At 45.3% G+C, this 21964-nt stretch overlaps 1 protein-coding gene across 1 annotated transcript in view; it reads right to left on the reverse strand.

The window, feature by feature from the left end:
* The window catches only part of LOC121560752 (peroxisome proliferator-activated receptor gamma-like), a 205102-nt gene that overhangs the window by 134821 nt on the left and 48317 nt on the right, over positions 1 to 21964 (reverse strand). Inside the window, exons 2-3 of the mRNA XM_045216668.1 lie at positions 1956 to 2345; positions 1456 to 1625 (exon numbers count right to left, since the gene is read on the reverse strand). Of these exons, the coding sequence (XP_045072603.1) occupies positions 1456 to 1625; positions 1956 to 2343 (558 nt within the window). The 5' untranslated portion in view covers positions 2344 to 2345. The remainder of the gene's footprint in view (positions 1 to 1455; positions 1626 to 1955; positions 2346 to 21964) is intronic.

Consider the following 21964-nt stretch of genomic DNA (forward strand, 5'->3'; position numbering starts at 1 on the left):
GTATATTGACTCTGTACTGGTACCCCCTGTATATAGCCTGTATATTGACTCTGTACCGGTACCCCCTGTATATAGCCTGTATATAGCCTGTATATTGACTCTGTACTGGTACCCCCTGTATATAGCCTGTATATAGCCTGTATATTGACTCTGTACCGGTACCCCCTGTATATAGCCTGTATATTGACTCTGTACCGGTACCCCTGTATATAGTCTGTATATTGACTCTGTACTGGTACCCCCTGTATATAGCCTGTATATAGCCTGTATATTGACTCTGTACCGGTACCCCCTGTATCTAGCCTGTATATTGACTCCCTAACCCTAAATCTAGCCTGTATATTGACTCCCTAACCCTAACCCTGTATCTAGCCTGTATATTGACTCCCTAACCCTAACCCTGTATCTAGCCTGTATATTGACTCCCTAACCAATAATAAAAGTATAATTATAATTATAATACCTGGTATTTATATAGTGATTTTCAAGGACCCAACATAGAAAGAGGAAACTGGGGAGAGACTGAGGCTCCACCTCAATAAATAATGTTTTAAACGTCTGACCCTGGTTGGCTGACCCCAGCAGCTCCTGGCTTCTATCCTGATCCTAGTACTAACGTATCACAAGACAACAGAACAATGACTACTGACTCACTGCTAACACTCTGCTTTGAAGTAGTTACACACACTGCTAACATTCTGCCTTCCAGTAGATACACACACTGCTAACCACACTGACTGGCACAGTGTATTGATACATGAATGACTGTAAACACATTTATGTTTTCTTGAAAGCGACCAAATATTTATCGGAAGATAAGATCTGTTTCAGAGAATGAACAGTGGAAATATGCCTCACACCTCTGGTCGCCCTTCGTATGATTATTTTTATTCAGAGACGTTGTGTCAGTCTGTCTAGAATGTTCTGCCATTGCAGGCTGTGCTACTCAGAGCAGAATGGGGGAAGGAAGTCATCTATGAGTTGTGGTTAAAGTGACAGACAGACACACATGAAGTGTAAGAAATGTTTCACTTGGTTGAGAGCAGGCAACCTTTGACCCTGTCTGTCTGTCTGCATGAATTTAACCCACTTTAGGGTGTGAGGTGTGGTTCGGTGAGGTTAGGTTAGGTGAGGTTAGTTTAGGTTAGGTGAGGTGAGGTGAGGTGAGGTGAGGTTAGGTTAGGTTAGGTGAGGTGAGGTTAGCTTAGGTGAATTTAGGTGAGGTTAGGTGAGGTTAGGTGACGTTAGGTGAGGTTAGGTGAGGTGAGGTGAGGTTAGGTTAGGTGAGGTTAGGTTAGGTGAGGTTATGTGAGGTGAGGTTAGGTGAGGTGAGGTTGGGTTAGACCACACAGGTTAACAAAGGAGAATAAGGGGACACACACACTCACACACTCTCACACACACACACACACACTCTCACACACACTCTCACACACACACTCACAGTAGTCGTACCTTACACCCTTCACAGGCATGGACTCCGTAGTGGAAGCCAGAAGCTTTATCTCCACAGACTCTACACTCTATGTTGAGTAGGGAAGCTGTGGCGTCGTCCTGTAGCTTGGAGTAGAGAGGACTGCTGTCTGAGTACTGGGAAGGAGACTCTGGCTCCAGCTTTATACAACCTGGGGGACAGAACAGACACAGAGCTTTATACAGCCTGGGGGACAGAACAGACACAGAGCTTTATACAACCTGGGGGACAGAACAGACACAGAGCTTTATACAGCCTGAGGGACAGAACAGACACAGAGCTTTATACAGCCTGAGGGACAGAACAGACACAGAGCTTTATACAACCTGGGGGACAGAACAGACAGACACACTGACACACAGACAGAGCAGGGTCACACAACATGCACATTCATATAGAATAGATGTTGTTGTGTTTGTTATATTTAGGGTTAGGGTTAGGGTTAGGGTTAGGCTAACCCTAACCCACACACAGGTCTCACCGTGTCCCTCTTGAACCTGGCTGTGGTTGTACATGTAGTCCATGTATGTGAGGTGGTGGCCCAGGTCAGGGCTGGAGCCAGGGCTGGGGCAGGGCTGGTAACCCTGGCCAGGTCTAGGGCTGAGGTGACTGGGGCTGTAGCTGGCTTGGTAGTGGTGGGCCTGGGTGGGTCTGGGTCTGGGTCTGGGGCTGGGGCTGGCTTGGTAGTGGTGGGCCTGGGTGGGTCTGGGTCTGGAGCTGGTGGGTCCGTGTTCGTAGTCCAGGCTAGTGTAGTCCAGGGTGGTGAATGGTTTCATATCCAGAGAGTGAGAACTGTCATCAAGCTCCTCCAGGTTTACAGGGGTCAGACTGAAGCCCATCGGCCATGCGAGGAGCTGGGTATCCACCATGTCTGTTAGAGAGAGAGAGAGAGAGAGGAAGAGAGGGGGAGGGGGAGAGAGGGGGGTGAGAGAGGAAGAAAGGGGGAGGGAGGGGGGACGAGAGGGGGAGAGAGAGAGAGAGGGGGAAGGGAGGGAGGGAGGGAGGGAGGGAGGGAGGGAGGGAGGGAGGGAGGAAGAGAGGGGGAGGGAGGGGAGAGAGAGAGAGAGGGGGAGGGAGGGAGGGAGGGAGGGAGGGAGGGAGGGAGGGAGGGGGGAGAGGGGGTGAGGGAGGGAGGGAGGGAGGGAGGGATGGAGGGGGGAGGGGAGGGGGAGGGAGGGGACGAGAGGGGGAGAGAGAGAGAGAGAGTCAGGATCTGTGTGTGTGTGTGTGTGTGTGTGTGTGTGTGTGTGTGTGTGTGTGTGTGTGTGTGTGTGTGTGTGTGTGTGTGTGTGTGTGTGTGTGTGTGTAAACCCAGGGGTCCAGATGTCTGTGTTATCTAGTAAACAGTGTGACTCTGTGGTAAAAGAAGAACTCTGATACAAGTCCTCCCTTCTGTTTCCCTCAGGCTTGTTGTCACTGTGAGACCATTTCAGACAGATTGAAAACATCTTTGTGAGCTCTTTGTTGTACTGTAATAAACCTTCTGCATGCTGGCCATCAATACCATTTCATACCCTCTTAGTCTACAGAACTGTGTTCATAACAGGGAACCTCCGGGTGTAGTCTACAGAACTGTGTTCATAGCAGGGAACCTCCGGGTGTAGTCTACAGATCTGTGTTCATAGCAGGGAACCTCTGAGTGTAGTCTACAGAACTGTGTTCATAGCAGGGAACCTCCGAGTGTAGTCTACAGATCTGTGTTCATAGCAGGGAACCTCTGAGTGTAGTCTACAGATCTGTGTTCATAGTAGGGAACCTCCGAGTGTAGTCTACAGAACTGTGTTCATAGTAGGGAACCTCCGAGTGTAGTCTACAGAACTGTGTTCAATCTCCGAACTGAAGATATCCTGTGAGATTGTGAACTGAACTCTAACTTGGTTGATCCCCCAATCAGTGACTGATGAAACCCACTGCTCTGAACCCATGTGACGTTAGACTCAACTTTATATAACCAAGGCTATCATTCATTATTAACAGACACCAGGGCAAATACTACTCCTCATAACAAACAGATCATGTATAACATGGGATCCATCAGTACCAAGCCCTAGTATTAGTCTAAGAAGAGAGATCATGTATAATATGGGACAGTGTTGAGATTAAATCTAACAGTACCAAGCTAATCAGAGGGCTGATATAAATACTATGCATGCTAGTCTCTCTTGGCTAAGAGTTGAGGAGAGACTGACTGCGTCACTTCTTGTTTTTATAAGAAACATAAATGTGTTGAAAATTCCAATTGTTTGCATAGTCAACTTACACACAGCTCTGACACACACACGTACCCCACCAGACATGCCATCAGGGGTCTTTTCATAGACCCCAAATCCAGAACAAATTCAAGAAAGCATACAGTATTATATAGAGCCATTATTGCATGGAACTCCCTTCCATCTCATATTGCTCAAATTAACAGCAAACCTGGTTTAAAAAAACAGATAAAGCAACACCTCACAGCACAACGCCTCTCCCCTAATTGACCTAGATAGATTGTGTGTATGTATTGATATGTAGGCTATGTGTGCCATTTTAAAATGTATGTAGTTCTGTCATTGAGCTGTTCTTGTCTATTAATGTTCTGTAATATGTCATTACATTTACATTTACATTTTAGTCATTTAGCAGACGCTCTTATCCAGAGCGACTTACAGTTAGTGCATACATTATTATTATTATTTTTATACTGGCCCCCCATGGGAATCGAACCCACAACCCTGGCGTTGCAAACGCCATGCTATACCAACTGAGCTACATCCCTGCCGGTCATTCCCTCCCCTACCCTGGACGACGCTGAGCCAATTGTGCGCCGCCCCATGCACATGATCAACTTAAGTTTTCTCATCTCAAGAGATACAAAATAAAATGGCAATAGTAAGTGACTATGAAGTGCCAAATAAAGTAACAGGGTTGACCGTAACAGGTTTGACGATTTCATCTTAAATCAGACATGAATCTCGTTGTGACAGGGGAATGGAAGCTTGTGTGCAACAGGGAGAGGCAATCGAATGCAAGCTTCACAAAAAAAGTTAACATTGAAAAAAATAAAGAGAAATCTAGCTTGTCTATCTATGGGTAACAGGTTTGGCTTATTATGCTCGATCGACTCAGTTTTCCACCACAAAAAAAAAACAGAAAATTGCCAGCTCACCTGCTTTCACGCTAGGATTTGACTATTAGATGTTAAATGTTTATTTTGAAAACAATTATTTAAAAAGGAATAGTTTCACCATATTAAAAAGAGTTCAGTTCACGTAACAGGTTTGACCTTAAAATGGGGGACAGACGTAAATGAATCACTAATCACATGAAATTAGTAATAGTCTTCAGAAATGACTGTCAAAGCAACACAATAACTATGGCATTACAATGATGGTGAAAACTTAGATACATTTTGGGGTTAAGTATGTTAAAATCTTCCAAGAAGTCACAGAGGGGGCACGGAGGGACATGTCAAAATGCTGAATTTTGGCACTTTAGCAAGTCTTTATTCATATTAAAAATGTAAAATAATAAATGAAATAAATCTCCATGTGGTCTATATTAAAGGGAACTTCCCACTGGGCACACAGTGTCATTTCAACATGGATAATTGGGTAATATTTGGTTGAGACATTGATCAATGAGATTACAACCTATATTCACCCACTCAAAAAGACAGCCAAAAATTAGTTGAATTTCCAATGTGTTATCACTGTACTTTCAACCATCTAAAAGCACAGCAAAGTTCAAATGGGAATAAAATGTCAGATATTTTGTTTATTTATAGAACAGATTCATGTGTTATCACTGTGCTTCATATAATAACAGAACCAAATGACCTGGATTGCAGTTGAGATTGCATTAAAAGTACATGGTGCCAGTGATCAATGGCGTTCAAGATTCTGCACAGATTATTACAGCAATTGTGAAGAACTTCACAGACCTGTGACAACCTATGCATGCTATCTTGAACATGCATGCTTTATATGATTACATAAGAAGAAATGTATAGTGACTAGGGCTCTCAAACAATTAAAATAATTTAGAGTGATTAAATTAAAATTATCACATTTTCTCAAATTTTACCCAAAAATGTCACCATAAACAACACAAAAGTCACTGTAACATACAGCTAGCTATTAATGCTCCATATGTTTCAGTAGGCCTACTCCCTCTTATCAATGTTCTTGAAGTTTAACACCTCTCTCTCTCTCTCTCTCTCTCATACTGTTAAAGCTTCAGGCATTCTAAATTAGTGTGAATATATGAAAAAATAACCATCTCTATGGATACAAATATCTTTTAACCTTTTACTGCAGTGGGCTAAATCAGGGTCACCCAGAGTGATTGTTGGTAGTCTTAAACAAATATACTTTGAGACCAAAGTATACACATATAGTTATGGGCTTTAAAAAATGAGACCTGTACCATGTCAGATATAAAGTTGAAATGTTTTCAATTTTGAGTTTGTATTCCAATATTACACTTTATATACATCACAGAAGACTTAAATATAACAAAACAGTTTGACATAGAAACACCGGATTTTCGGATGTTTAAAAAAAAATTTGTTTATTAATTTGGAAATTATGAAAAATATTAATAACATTCCACCCATGAAGCCACTAGCCATTTGACTGCAGGAAAGGGCTACACTTGTCCAACGATATTATGAAAACACTGTAATCATCGGTTACATCTGTACTGCTTGTCCAACGATATTATGAAAACACTAATCATCGGTTACATCTGTACTGTTCAGATAACTTTACACACATAGGCCTACACACTCTCCCTCCCTCCCACACCCTCTCTTTCTCACTTACTCCCGATCTCACACACACACACACACACACACACACACACACACGCACACGCACACGCACACGCACACGCACACGCACACACACATCCCACTCTAGCATATGCAGCCTACCTTTGATGCATCTCTTTGAGTAGCCTATTCCTTTTCAGTTCTACCTGTGTCATCCGAATTTGTGCATAGCCTAGTCAGTGGTCAAGTTATCAGGTTGCTAGCTAGCTAGGTAACATGACTAGCTAGCTAAACAATGTTGTTAGTTAACAAACCAAAAAATAGCAGCTCCCAAGTAGTTTCAAATGGCTCATGACATGAGCACGAATCCGCGGCAGAAAAAAACAACATAGCTCCGGTAATATTGGGCATAACTTTTACATGATTTTGGCTAGAGGCACGCAATCTTCAGCGTGTGTGGACCCCAGGAAGAGTAGTTTTATTTTTATTTATTTAGTTTATTTATTTGCACCAAAGACGACAAGTGGTAGACAACAATACAGATTTAAAAAAACAATTGAAAAAACTATGTGCAGGTGTGGTTGGAAAGCCAAGGGCTTATACAAAAACCACACCACAAAACAAATATATACATAAGCACAAAAATAAAAAAGCTTTTCAGGTTGTATTTATTCGCACCAAAGAAAAGACAAAACAGTACAGATTTTTAAAAAAACGGGTAAAATGGTATGCAGGTGAGGTTGGAAACCCAAAAGGGCTAATATGAAAACCACAAATAGAAGAACAAAACAAAAAGTTGGTTCAATCAGTTAAACAAATCTTATTAATTCTAATTGTACATATTATACGTAGTAAACAGGAAAAAACATGGTTGATTATGTGTGTGTGTGCATGTGTCTGTGAGAGTTAGGCTACATGGAGGGGATTATTGGGTAGTTTGGTTCATCTGGCTGACCCCCAGTCATGGAGGGGATTATTGGGTAGTTTGGTTCATCAGGCTGAACCCCAGTCTTCATGGAGGGGATTATTGGGTAGTTTGGTTCATCAGGCTGACCCCAGTCTTCATGGAGGGGATTATTGGGTAGTTTGGTTCATCAGGCTGACCCCCAGTCTTCATGGAGGGGATTATTGGGTAGTTTGGTTCATCAGGCTGACCCCCAGTCTTCATGGAGGGGATTATTGGGTAGTTTGGTTCATCAGGCTGACCCCCAGTCATGGAGGGGATTATTGGGTAGTTTGGTTTATGAGGCTGACCCCCAGTCTTCATGGAGGGATTATTGGGTAGTTTGGTTCATCAGGCTGACCCCCCAGTCTTCATGGAGGGGGATTATTGGGTAGTTTGGTTCATCAGGCTGACCCCCAGTCTTCATGGAGGGGGATTATTGGGTAGTTTGGTTCATCAGGCTGACCCCCAGTCTTCATGGAGGGGATTATTGGGTAGTTTGGTTCATCAGGCTGACCCCCAGTCATGGAGGGGATTATTGGGTAGTTTGGTTTATGAGGCTGACCCCCAGTCATGGAGGGGATTATTGGGTAGTTTGGTTCATGAGGCTGACCCCCAGTCATGGAGGGGATTATTGGGTAGTTTGGTTTATGAGGCTGACCCCCAGTCTTCATGGAGGGGATTATTGGGTAGTTTGGTTCATCAGGCTGACCCCCAGTCTTCATGGAGGGGATTATTGGGTAGTTTGGTTCATCAGGCTGACCCCCAGTTCATGGAGGGGATTATTGGGTAGTTTGGTTCATCAGGCTGACCCCCAGTCTTCATGGAGGGGATTATTGGGTAGTTTGGTTCATCAGGCTGACCCCCAGTCATGGAGGGGATTATTGGGTAGTTTGGTTCATCAGGCTGACCCCCAGTCATGGAGGGGATTATTGGGTAGTTTGGTTCATGAGGCTGACCCCCAGTCATGGAGGGGATTATTGGGTAGTTTGGTTCATCAGGCTGACCCCCAGTCTTCATGGAGGGGATTATTGGGTAGTTTGGTTCATCTGGCTGACCCCCAGTCATGGAGGGGATTATTGGGTAGTTTGGTTCATCAGGCTGACCCCCAGTCTTCATGGAGGGGATTATTGGGTAGTTTGGTTCATCAGGCTGACCCCCAGTCTTCATGGAGGAGATTATTGAGTAGTTTGGTTCATCAGGCTGACCCCCAGTCTTCATGGAGGGGATTATTGGGTAGTTTGGTTCATCAGGCTGACCCCAGTCTTCATGGAGGGGATTATTGGGTAGTTTGGTTCATCAGGCTGACCCCCAGTCTTCATGGAGGGATTATTGGGTAGTTTGGTTCATCAGGCTGACCCCCAGTCTTCATGGAGGGGATTATTGGGTAGTTTGGTTCATCAGGCTGACCCCCAGTCTTCATGGAGGGGATTATTGGGTAGTTTGGTTCATCAGGCTGACCCCCAGTCTTCATGGAGGAGATTACTGAGTAGTTTGGTTCATCAGGCTGACCCCCAGTCTTCATGGAGGGGATTATTGGGTAGTTTGGTTCATCAGGCTGACCCCCAGTCTTCATGGAGGGGATTATTGGGTAGTTTGGTTCATCTGGCTGACCCCAGTCTTCATGGAGGGGATTACTGGGTAGTTTGGTTCATCAGGCTGACCCCCAGTCTTCATGGAGGGGATTATTGGGTAGTTTGGTTCATCAGGCTGACCCCAGTCTTCATGGAGGGGATTATTGGGTAGTTTGGTTCATGAGGCTGACCCCCAGTCTTCATGGAGGGGATTATTGGGTAGTTTGGTTCATCAGGCTGACCCCCAGTCTTCATGGAGGGGATTATTGGGTAGTTTGGTTCATCAGGCTGACCCCAGTCTTCATGGAGGAGATTATTGGGTAGTTTGGTTCATCAGGCTGACCCCCAGTCTTCATGGAGGGATTATTGGGTAGTTTGGTTCATCAGGCTGACCCCCAGTCTTCATGGAGGGGATTATTGGGTAGTTTGGTTCATCAGGCTGACCCCCAGTCTTCATGGAGGGGATTATTGGGTAGTTTGGTTCATCAGGCTGACCCCCAGTCTTCATGGAGGGGATTATTGGGTAGTTTGGTTCATCAGGCTGACCCCCAGTCTTCATGGAGGGGATTATTGGGTAGTTTGGTTCATCAGGCTGACCCCCAGTCATGGAGGGGATTATTGGGTAGTTTGGTTCATCAGGCTGACCCCCAGTCTTCATGGAGGGGATTATTGGGTAGTTTGGTTCATCAGGCTGACCCCCAGTCTTCATGGAGGGGATTATTGGGTAGTTTGGTTCATCAGGCTGACCCCCAGTCTTCATGGAGGGGATTATTGGGTAGTTTGGTTTATGAGGCTGACCCCCAGTCTTCATGGAGGGGATTACTGGGTAGTTTGGTTCATGAGGCTGACCCCAGTCTTCATGGAGGGGATTATTGGGTAGTTTGGTTTATGAGGCTGACCCCCAGTCTTCATGGAGGGGATTACTGGGTAGTTTGGTTCATCAGGCTGACCCCAGTCTTCATGGAGGGGATTATTGGGTAGTTTGGTTTATGAGGCTGACCCCCAGTCTTCATGGAGGGGATTATTGGGTAGTTTGGTTTATGAGGCTGACCCCCAGTCTTCATGGAGGGGATTATTGGGTAGTTTGGTTTATGAGGCTGACCCCCAGTCTTCATGGAGGGGATTATTGGGTAGTTTGGTTCATCAGGCTGACCCCCAGTCATGGAGGGGATTATTGGGTAGTTTGGTTCATCAGGCTGACCCCCAGTCTTCATGGAGGGGATTATTGGGTAGTTTGGTTCATCAGGCTGACCCCAGTCTTCATGGAGGGGATTATTGGGTAGTGTGGTTCATCAGGCTGACCCCCAGTCTTCATGGAGGGGATTATTGGGTAGTTTGGTTCATCAGGCTGACCCCCAGTCATGGAGGGGATTACTGGGTAGTTTGGTTTATGAGGCTGACCCCCAGTCATGGAGGGGATTACTGGGTAGTTTGGTTCATCAGGCTGACCCCCAGTCATGGAGGGGATTATTGGGTAGTTTGGTTATGAGGCTGACCCCCAGTCATGGAGGGGATTATTGGGTAGTTTGGTTCATCAGGCTGACCCCCAGTCATGGAGGGGATTATTGGGTAGTTTGGTTTATGAGGCTGACCCCCAGTCTTCATGGAGGGGATTATTGGGTAGTTTGGTTCATCAGGCTGACCCCCCAGTCTTCATGGAGGGGATTATTGGGTAGTTTGGTTCATCAGGCTGACCCCCAGTCTTCATGGAGGGGATTATTGGGGTAGTTGCATGCGTTAATCAGGCTGACCCCCCAGTCTTCATGGAGGGGATTATTGGGTAGTTTGGTTCATCAGGCTGACCCCCAGTCTTCATGGAGGGGATTATTGGGTAGTTTGGTTCATCAGGCTGACCCCAGTCTTCATGGAGGGGGATTATTGGGTAGTTTGGTTCATCAGGCTGACCCCCAGTCTTCATGGAGGGGATTATTGGGTAGTTTGGTTATCAGGCTGACCCCCAGTCTTCATGGAGGGGATTATTGGGTAGTTTGGTTCATGAGGCTGACCCCCAGTCTTCATGGAGGGGATTATTGGGTAGTTTGGTTTATGAGGCTGACCCCAGTCTTCATGGAGGGGATTATTGGGTAGTTTGGTTTATGAGGCTGACCCCCAGTCTTCATGGAGGGGATTACTGGGTAGTTTGGTTCATCAGGCTGACCCCCAGTCTTCATGGAGGGGATTATTGGGTAGTTTGGTTTATGAGGCTGACCCCCAGTCTTCATGGAGGGGATTATTGGGTAGTTTGGTTTATGAGGCTGACCCCCAGTCTTCATGGAGGGGATTATTGGGTAGTTTGGTTCATCAGGCTGACCCCCAGTCTTCATGGAGGGGATTATTGGGTAGTTTGGTTCATCAGGCTGACCCCCAGTCATGGAGGGGATTATTGGGTAGTTTGGTTCATCAGGCTGACCCCAGTCTTCATGGAGGGGATTATTGGGTAGTTTGGTTCATCAGGCTGACCCCCAGTCTTCATGGGAGGGGATTATTGGGTAGTTTGGTTCATCAGGCTGACCCCCAGTCATGGAGGGATTACTGGGTAGTTTGGTTCATCAGGCTGACCCCCAGTCATGGAGGGGATTACTGGGTAGTTTGGTTCATGAGGGCTGACCCCAGTCATGGAGGGGATTATTGGGTAGTTTGGTTCATCAGGCTGACCCCAGTCATGGAGGGGATTACTGGGTAGTTTGGTTTATGAGGCTGACCCCCAGTCTTCATGGAGGGGATTATTGGGTAGTTTGGTTTATGAGGCTGACCCCCAGTCTTCATGGAGGGGATTATTGGGTAGTTTGGTTCATCAGGCTGACCCCCAGTCTTCATGGAGGGGATTATTGGGTAGTTTGGTTCATCAAGCTGACCCCCAGTCTTCATGGAGGAGATTACTGAGTATTGTGGTTAATCAAGCTGACCCCCCAGTCTTCATGGAGGGGATTATTGGGTAGTTTGGTTCATCAGGCTGACCCCCAGTCTTCATGGAGGGGATTATTGGGTAGTTTGGTTCATCAGGCTGACCCCCAGTCTTCATGGAGGGGATTATTGGGTAGTTTGGTTCATGAGGCTGACCCCCAGTCTTCATGGAGGGGATTATTGGGTAGTTTGGTTCATGAGGCTGACCCCCAGTCTTCATGGAGGGGATTATTGGGTAGTTTGGTTCATGAGGCTGACCCCCAGTCTTCATGGAGGGGATTATTGGGTAGTTTGGTTCATGAGGCTGACCCCCAGTCTTCATGGAGGGGATTATTGGGTAGTTTGGTTCATGAGGCTGACCCCCAGTCTTCATGGAGGGATTATTGGGTAGTTTGGTTCATCAGGCTGACCCCAGTCTTCATGGAGGGGATTACTGGGTAGTTTGGTTCATGAGGCTGACCCCAGTCTTCATGGAGGGGATTATTGGGTAGTTTGGTTCATGAGGCTGACCCCCAGTCTTCATGGAGGGGGATTATTGGGTAGTTTGGTTCATGAGGCTGACCCCCAGTCTTCATGGAGGGGATTATTGGGTAGTTTGGTTCATCAGGCTGACCCCAGTCTTCATGGAGGGGATTATTGGGTAGTTTGGTTCATCAGGCTGACCCCCAGTCTTCATGGAGGGGATTATTGGGTAGTTTGGTTCATCAGGCTGACCCCCAGTCATGGAGGGGATTACTGGGTAGTTTGGTTTATGAGGCTGACCCCCAGTCATGGAGGGGATTACTGGGTAGTTTGGTTCATCAGGCTGACCCCCAGTCATGGAGGGGATTATTGGGTAGTTTGGTTCATGAGGCTGACCCCCAGTCATGGAGGGGATTATTGGGTAGTTTGGTTCATCAGGCTGACCCCCAGTCATGGAGGGGATTACTGGGTAGTTTGGTTTATGAGGCTGACCCCCAGTCTTCATGGAGGGGATTATTGGGTAGTTTGGTTTATGAGGCTGACCCCCAGTCTTCATGGAGGGGATTATTGGGTAGTTTGGTTCATCAGGCTGACCCCAGTCTTCATGGAGGGGATTATTGGGTAGTTTGGTTCATCAGGCTGACCCCAGTCTTCATGGAGGAGATTACTGAGTATTGTGGTTAATCAAGCTGACCCCCCAGTCTTCATGGAGGGGATTATTGGGTAGTTTGGTTCATCAGGCTGACCCCCAGTCTTCATGGAGGGGATTATTGGGTAGTTTGGTTCATCAGGCTGACCCCCAGTCTTCATGGAGGGGATTATTGGGTAGTTTGGTTCATGAGGCTGACCCCCAGTCTTCATGGAGGGGATTATTGGGTAGTTTGGTTCATCGAGGCTGACCCCCAGTCTTCATGGAGGGGATTATTGGGTAGTTTGGTTCATGAGGCTGACCCCCAGTCTTCATGGAGGGGATTATTGGGTAGTTTGGTTCATCAGGCTGACCCCCAGTCTTCATGGAGGGGATTATTGGGTAGTTTGGTTCATCAGGCTGACCCCAGTCTTCATGGAGGGGATTATTGGGTAGTTTGGTTCATGAGGCTGACCCCAGTCTTCATGGAGGGGATTATTGGGTAGTTTGGTTCATAGGCTGACCCCCAGTCTTCATGGAGGGGATTATTGGGTAGTTTGGTTCATGAGGCTGACCCCCAGTCTTCATGGAGGGGATTATTGGGTAGTTTGGTTCATCAGGCTGACCCCCAGTCTTCATGGAGGGATTATTGGGTAGTTTGGTTCATCAGGCTGACCCCAGTCTTCATGGAGGGGATTATTGGGTAGTTTGGTTCATGAGGCTGACCCCCAGTCTTCATGGAGGGGATTATTGGGTAGTTTGGTTCATGAGGCTGACCCCCAGTCTTCATGGAGGGGGATTATTGGGTAGTTTGGTTCATCAGGCTGACCCTCAGTCTTCATGGAGGGAGATTACTGAGTATTTGTGGTTAATCAAGCTGACCCCCAGTCTTCATGGAGGGGATTATTGGGTAGTTTGGTTCATCAGGCTGACCCCAGTCTTCATGGGAGGGGATTATTGGGTAGTTTGGTTCATGAGGCTGACCCCAGTCATGGAGGGGATTATTGGGTAGTTTGGTTTATGAGGCTGACCCCCAGTCTTCATGGAGGGGGATTATTGGGTAGTTTGGTTCATCAGGCTGACCCCCAGTCTTCATGGAGGGGATTATTGGGTAGTTTGGTTCATCAGGCTGACCCCAGTCTTCATGGAGGAGATTACTGAGTATTGTGGTTAATCGCTTGACCCCCAGTCTTCATGGAGGGGATTATTGGGTAGTTTGGTTCATCAGGCTGACCCCAGTCTTCATGGAGGGGATTATTGGGTAGTTTGGTTCATCAGGCTGACCCCAGTCTTCATGGAGGGGATTATTGGGTAGTTTGGTTCATGAGGCTGACCCCCAGTCTTCATGGAGGGGATTACTGGGTAGTTTGGTTCATCAGGCTGACCCCCAGTCTTCATGGAGGGGATTACTGGGTAGTTTGGTTCATGAGGCTGACCCCCAGTCTTCATGGAGGAGATTATTGGGTAGTTTGGTTTATGAGGCTGACCCCCAGTCTTCATGGAGGGGATTATTGGGTAGTTTGGTTCATCAGGCTGACCCCCAGTCTTCATGGAGGGGATTATTGGGTAGTTTGGTTAATCTGGCTGACCCCCAGTCTTCATGGAGGGGATTACTGGGTAGTTTGGTTCATCAGGCTGACCCCCAGTCTTCATGGAGGGGATTATTGGGTAGTTTGGTTAATCTGGCTGACCCCCAGTCTTCATGGAGGGGATTACTGGGTAGTTTGGTTCATCAGGCTGACCCCCAGTGTTCATGGAGGGGATTATTGGGTAGTTTGGTTCATGAGGCTGACCCCCAGTCTTCATGGAGGGGATTATTGGGTAGTTTGGTTCATCAGGCTGACCCCCAGTCTTCATGGAGGGGATTATTGGGTAGTTTGGTTCATCAGGCTGACCCCCAGTCTTCATGGAGGAGATTACTGAGTATTTTGGTTAATCAGGCTGACCCCCAATGTTCATGGAGGGGATTACTGGGTAGTTTGGTTCATCAGGCTGACCCCCAGTATTCATGGAGGGGATTATTGGGTAGTTTGGTTCATCAGGCTGACCCCCAGTGTTCATGGAGGGGATTATTGGGTAGTTTGGTTCATGAGGCTGACCCCCAGTCTTCATGGAGGGGATTATTGGGTAGTTTGGTTCATCAGGCTGACCCCCAGTATTCATGGAGGGGATTATTGGGTAGTTTGGTTCATCAGGCTGACCCCAGTCTTCATGGAGGGGATTACTGGGTAGTTTGGTCCACGATTATTGGGTAGTTTGGTTCATCTGGCTGACCCCCAGTCTTCATGGAGGGGATTATTGGGTAGTTTGGTTCATCAGGCTGACCCCCAGTCTTCATGGAGGGGATTATTGGGTAGTTTGGTTAATCAGGCTGACCCCCAGTATTCATGGAGGGGATTATTGGGTAGTTTGGTTCATCTGGCTGACCCCCAGTCTTCATGGAGGGGATTATTGGGTAGTTTGGTTCATCAGGCTGACCCCCAGTCTTCATGGAGGGGATTATTGGGTAGTTTGGTTCATCAGGCTGACCCCCAGTCTTCATGGAGGGGATTTTGTGTAGTTTGGTTCATCAGGCTGACCCCCCAGTCTTCATGGAGGGGATTATTGGGTAGTTTGGTTCATCAGGTTGACCCCCAGTCTTCGCTTTAAGTTATTATAATAATAATAATATGCCATTTAGCAGACGGTTTTATCCAAAGCGATTTACAGTCATGTGTGCCTACATTTTTACATATGGGTGGTCCCGGGGATCAAACCCACTATCCTGGCGTTACAAGCGCCATGCTCTACCAATTGAGCTATTGAGGGATATGAGGTTTTGGCAATGTGAAGATAAGAATCCCAGAGTATGGTACCCCTGTATCTGATAGAGAATTGACTATGTGAGGTGTGGCAGTGGGGAGGGTGAAGGTTATCGCAGTGTCTTGTGTTATATAGATGGATTTCAGAATTAACCTGGAAGAATTCATTGAAGGGTTTAGGTAAACTGTCTGGGAGGTATGAGTATTTGGAGCTGAAAATACCTAATTGGTGGACACTAATGTCGTAAATAGACAAGATATTGAGTTTCTTAAACAAGATGCAGATGGAACCAGGTAATTAGAGGAGGTGGCTAGTCTTGCAAATGTATTTTGTATGATGAGTAATTTGTGTAGGTAGAAGGCATATGTACTGGCCCAGACAATATTACAGTAAATTAGATATGTGACTCGTTTCAGGAAACTAGTTGTATGTCGCGGGTCACTACTTCACAGGAGAGCCAATTGAACGTAAACTAAAAAAAAAAAATCAAAATGCGTTTTTTGGCAGAAATGCCTTCTGGAACATGTGAACTTTCATGTGCCTTAATAACAAACTTGTATGCCATCTGTAAATACAAATACAATTCTTAAATTATGAGCCTAGTTGGTTTAGCCACAGATAAAGACAGCAACCTTCCCGCTAGCCATGATTGGCTGAGATAATGAGTGGGATGGACATGACGAGAGATGGGTTCGGATTGGTCTGCCTATTTGAGCTGGTCAGTATGTGTAGGTAATCCTGTCTAACGCTGCTTATTTAAAAATATATTGCGTAGTAGAAAACAGCAGTCTCCGGATTAAATCTTCAATCAAACTAAGGGCAACCATGGCATCCGTGACAGGGAGAAGCGTCCATCCATGATGTATACAGGTAAGATAGTCTAGCTAGCTACATTTTCAGATATCACACATTTCTAATTTTGGCAGAAAGTCTTTTTCATTTCAAATTAAAGTGTACTATTAGCTAGCTAGGTTACGTTAGCTGGCTGGCTCGCTAGCTAACGTTACGTGTATGATCTGTGTAGTAATATTATTCGTATCTCAAAGCCATTTGCTTTGCTAGTTATAGCCTAATGTTAGCTAGCTAGCTAACATTGAACCTGGTTAGTGAGCTACCTGCAGATTAATGGAGGGTAGTAACGTCATGAGTTGGGATTATGGTTCATTGTTTACCTAGCTAGCTAGCTAGATACATGTCTTAACAAAATACTCCACTATGCAAGTAACCATTTCAATAGAATGTCACTGCGACAACTGTTGATAGACATAGCTGGTAAATTCGCTCTGGTTATCACAAATAAAATAAAATAAAATTGTATTTGCCACATGCGCCGAATACAACAGGTGTAGACATTACCGTGAAATGCTTACTTACAGCCCTTAACCAACAATGCATTTATTTCTTAATAAAAAAGTAAAATAAAACAACAACAAAAAAGTGTTGAGAAAAAAAGAGCAGAAGTAAAATAAAATAACAGTAGGGAGGCTATATACAGGGGGGTACCGGTGCAGAGTCAATGTGCAGGGGCACCGGCTAGTTGAGGTAGTTGAGGTAATATGTACATGTGGGTAGACTTAAAGTGACTATGCATAAATAATTAACAGAGTAGTAGCAGCGTAAAAAGATGGGGTGGGGGTGCAAATAGTCAGAGTAGCCATGATTAGCTGTTCAGGAGTCTTATGGCTTGGGGGTAGAAGCTGTTAAGAAGCCTTTTGGACCTAGACTTGGCGCTCCAGTACCGCTTGCCGTGCGGTAGCAGAGAGAACAGTCTATGACTAGGGTGGCTGGAGTCTTTGACAATTTTGAGGGCCTTCCTCTGACACCGCCTGGTATAGAGGTCCTGGATGGCAGGAAGCTTGGCCCCAGTGATGTACTGGGCCGTACGCACTACCCTCTGTAGTGACTTGCGGTTGGAGGCCGAGCAGTTGCCATACCAGGCGGTGATGCAACCAATCAGGATGCTCTCGATGTTGCAGCTGAATAATTTTTGAGGAATTGAGGACCCATGCCAAATCTTTTCAGTCTCCTGAGGGGGAATAGGCTTTGTCGTGCCCTCTTCACAACTGTCTTGGTGTGTTTGGACCATGATAGTTCGTTGGTGATGTGGACACTAAGGAACTTGAAGCTCTCAACCTGTTCCACTACAGCCCTGTCGATGAGAATGGGGGCGTGCTCAGTCCTCTTTTTTCCCTGTAGTCCACAATCATCTCCTTTGTCTTGGTCACGTTGAGGGAGAGGTTGTTATCCTGGCACCACACGGCCAGGTCTCTGACCTCCTCCCTATAGGCTGTCTCATCATTGTCGGTGATCAGGCCTACCACTGAGGGGCCCCCGTGTTGAGGATCAGCGTGGCAGATGTGTTGTTACCTACCCTTAACACCAGGGGGCGGCCCGTCAGGAAGTCCAGGATCCAGTCCAGAGGGAGGTGTTTAGTCCCAGGATCCTTAGCTTAGTGATGAGCTTTGAGGGCACTATGGTGTTGAATGCTGAGCTTTAGTCAATGAATAGCATTCTCACGTAGGTGTTCCTCTTGTCCAGGTGGGAAAGGGCAGTGTGGAGTTCAATAGAGATTGCATCATCTGTGGATCTGTTGGGGCGGTATGCAAATTGGAGTGGGGTCTAAGGTTTCTGGGATAATGGTGTTGATGTGAGCCATGACCAGCCTTTCAAAGCACTTCATGGCTACAGACGTCAGTGCTACGGGTCGGTAGTCATTTAGGCAGGTTATCTTAGTGTCCTTGGGCACGGGGACTATGGTGGTCTGCTTGAAACATGTTGGTATTACAGACTCAGTCAGGGACATGTTGAAAATGTCGGTGAAGACCCCGATTTCAGAGCACTCTCATCTGAGTGTGCCAGAGCGCAGAATAACTGACGAATTTACGAACGCTCAACACCCGTTGAATATGGCTGGTTTCAGTAAACGTTGGCTAAAAAGCGTACATTGTTGCCAGCAGCACAGTTGCAGTCACCAACACTCAAGATAACATAAAAACAGCCTAACCAGCTCTGCTAGGGCGAGTAAAATGGTCAGTGAGCTGTTCTCTCATTTGTGTCAGGAAGTACAGTGGGGGAAAAAAGTATTTAGTCAGCCACCAATTGTGCAAGTTCTCCCACTTAAAAAGATGAGAGGCCTGTAATTTTCATCATAGGTACACGTCAACTATGACAGACAAATTGAGGGAAAAAAATCCAGAAAATCACATTGTAGGATTTTTAATGAATTTATTTGCAAATTATGGTGGAAAATAAGTATTTGGTCAATAACAAAAGTTTCTCAATACTTTGTTATATACCCTTTGTTGGCAATGACACAGGTCAAACGTTTTCTGTAAGTCTTCACAAGGTTTTCACACACTGTTGCTGGTATTTTGGCCCATTCCTCCATGCAGATCTCCTCTAGAGCAGTGATGTTACATCTACAACAGAGCCTGGATTCGAACCAGGATCTCTAGTGGCACAGCTAGCACTGCGATTCAGTGCCTTAGACCTTAGAAAAGTAGTCCAGGTGCGACAAAACTAGGGCCTGTAGGACCTGCCTTGTTGATAGTGCTGTTAAGAAGGTAGAGCAGCTCTTTATTATAGACAGACTTCTCCCCATCCTAGCTACTGTTGTATCAATATGTTTTGACCATGAGAGTTTACAATCCAGGGTTACTCCAAGCAGTTTAGTCACCTCAACTTGTCAATCTCCACATTATTCATTACAAGATTTAGTGAGGTTTAGGGTTTAGTAAATGATTTGTCCCAAATTCAATGTTTTTAGTTTTTGAAATATTTAAGACTAACTTATTCCATGCCACCCTTTATTCCTTTACTAACGACATGCCACTTGCTTTACTCAAAGCCAGTGGCATGTCGTTAGTAAGGATTGAAAAAAGTAAGGGGCCTAGACAGCTGCCCTGGGGAATTCCTGATTCTACCTGAATTTTGTTGGAGAGGCTTCCATTACTAGTGAATACAATAAAGTTTGATTTTTTAACATTTATTTCTGTGTGTGAAACCATATTGGTGCTCATATAGAATACAGTGTTGAAACCATATTGGTGCTCATATTGAATACAGTGTTGAAACCATATTGGTGCTCATATAGAATACAGTGTTGAAACCATATTGGTGCTCATATAGAATACAGTGTTGAAACCATATTGGTGCTCATATAGAATACAGCGTTGAAACCATATTGGTGCTCATATAGAATACAGCGTTGAAACCATATTGGTGCTCATATAGAATACAGTGTTGAAACCATATTGGTGCTCATATAGAATACAGTGTTGAAACCATATTGGTGCTCTATAGAATACAGTGTTGAAACCATATTGGTGCTCTATAGAATACAGTGTTGAAACCATATTGGTGCTCATATAGAATACAGCGTTGAAACCATATTGGTGCTCATATAGAATACTGTGTTGGAACCATATTGGTGCTCATATAGAATACAGTGTTGAAACCATATTGGTGCTCATATAGAATACAGTGTTGAAACCATATTGGTGCTCATATAGAATACAGTGTTGAAACCATATTGGTGCTCATATACAGATAAAAAAACATGGTAGTACAGATATTGGGCGATAATTTGTAAAAGATCTTGGATCCCCAGATGTATAGAGGGGGATAACTTTGGCAATTTTCACATCTTTAGGAACAATACCAGTTTGCATAGATTTGGTGAAGATATACGTTAGAGGTTCAGTAATCGAGGAAGACACTGATTTCACCAAAGAGGCGCCAATCTCATCATGACCTGCTGCTAATATCTTTAAATTACCAATTACCTCCATCACCTCCATTACATCAGCAGCATCAAACTGATGCAGTTTTCTCTACTTTCTTTGACAAAGAGGATTCCACATTCACAAAAAAATTCTTAAATTCACATGAAATAACATCAGGATCCATATAGGTCTTATTTCCAACAATAAATAGAGATGGATAGTTGGAGATGCCTTTCTCTTATTCAACAGTTGATTGATGATTTTCCAAGTTTACTTTATATTATTTAAGGATTCTTGGAATTTGTTAGTAAAATATATTTTTTGGGATATCCAAATTTGTTCTTATATTTTTGTAATTTGCAGAATTCAGGGTAGAGGGATTTGTGAGAAACCTTTCATACAACTAGTTTTTTTTAACTGAGGATGTTTTGAGACCAAGGTTGTAAACCAAGGTTTCCAGAACCCTTCTGCTGCTCTCTTACGTGGTTTAACTAAGGGAAAGTAGTGGTGAAATACAGAGTTGAAAGATGTGAGAAAAGTCTGGTAAGCAGGTTCCACATCAGCCTGATTATAAACATTTTCCCATGAAATATCATCAATCAACTTCTTAAAGCGCGCACAATTACTTTAGTTAAATATTCTAAATGTATTGCTATTAATCATTCCCATCTGTTCATTTCCAGCTGCCAAAGAGAAGTGGAAAATTGGAAAGTGGTCAGATATGTCAGTATAAAGTATACCTGTTAGCCACATTATTAAAATAATTTGTACAAATTTGATCAATAAGGGTGGCAGATGAACTGTTCACTCTAGTGGGCTTATAGATGAGGGGATACAGATAGCTGGAGTATAAATCCAAGATGGCGTAGCAATGCGGTCGTGGTTTTATTCTGTGTCCTAGTGTAAATATCCAGTTTCTTGTTTTTTTTGTCTGTTTTGTATATATTTCTAAATTTTACTTTTCATTCTTTAACTAAATATACTTTCCTGCAACCCGCCTCACCCAACGTGGAAAGGATTCTATTATTTATTTATAACTTTCATCAAGAACCTTAAGCTGAAACTAGTCTAGCTGCAACTGAATGGCTACTTGCTATTAGTCACCGTTAGCGTCTTCACCATTGTCCGTGGCCTGCACTACCCACCAGCCAGCTCTAGCTCTTGCCTGGACAATTCATCGGCCAGTCTGCACAGCATGCTATCGACCCAGAGCATATCGGACTTTCTGCCGGAGTCACTGGACCCTAGCGCCGGATCACCGCAACCAGCTAGCTGCAACCTGTTGTTGGCTAATTACCATTGCCCCATAGCAAGCACCAGTTAGCCTTGAGCTAGTCTCAGGCCCATCTCCCGGCTATCTACCTCTCTGTCAACCGGACGGGACCTCCTAGTGTTGACACTGAGCCCCGCCGATCCAACACGACTGGTTTGCCGACGAAATCGTCTGATGTGGTTTCAACAGGCTTCCCGTTGCGACGACCACGAAGATCCATCTGCTAGCCCCGGCCCGCTAGCACACGCAAACTACAACTGTGCTTCCTGCTAGCTGTGCTGAAGCACCAATTTGAACTGCTCTCGGACTCACATATTGCTGTTCACTGGACCTTATGATCACTCAGCTGCACAGCTGATGCCTGCTGGACTGTTCCTTTACACGGTACCCTGTCCTGTTTATTCTGTTTAGCCTCAGCCCAATCTTT

Source organism: Coregonus clupeaformis, unplaced genomic scaffold, assembly GCF_020615455.1.
Source record: "Coregonus clupeaformis isolate EN_2021a unplaced genomic scaffold, ASM2061545v1 scaf0769, whole genome shotgun sequence".
Classification (NCBI taxonomy): Eukaryota; Metazoa; Chordata; class Actinopteri; order Salmoniformes; family Salmonidae; genus Coregonus; species Coregonus clupeaformis.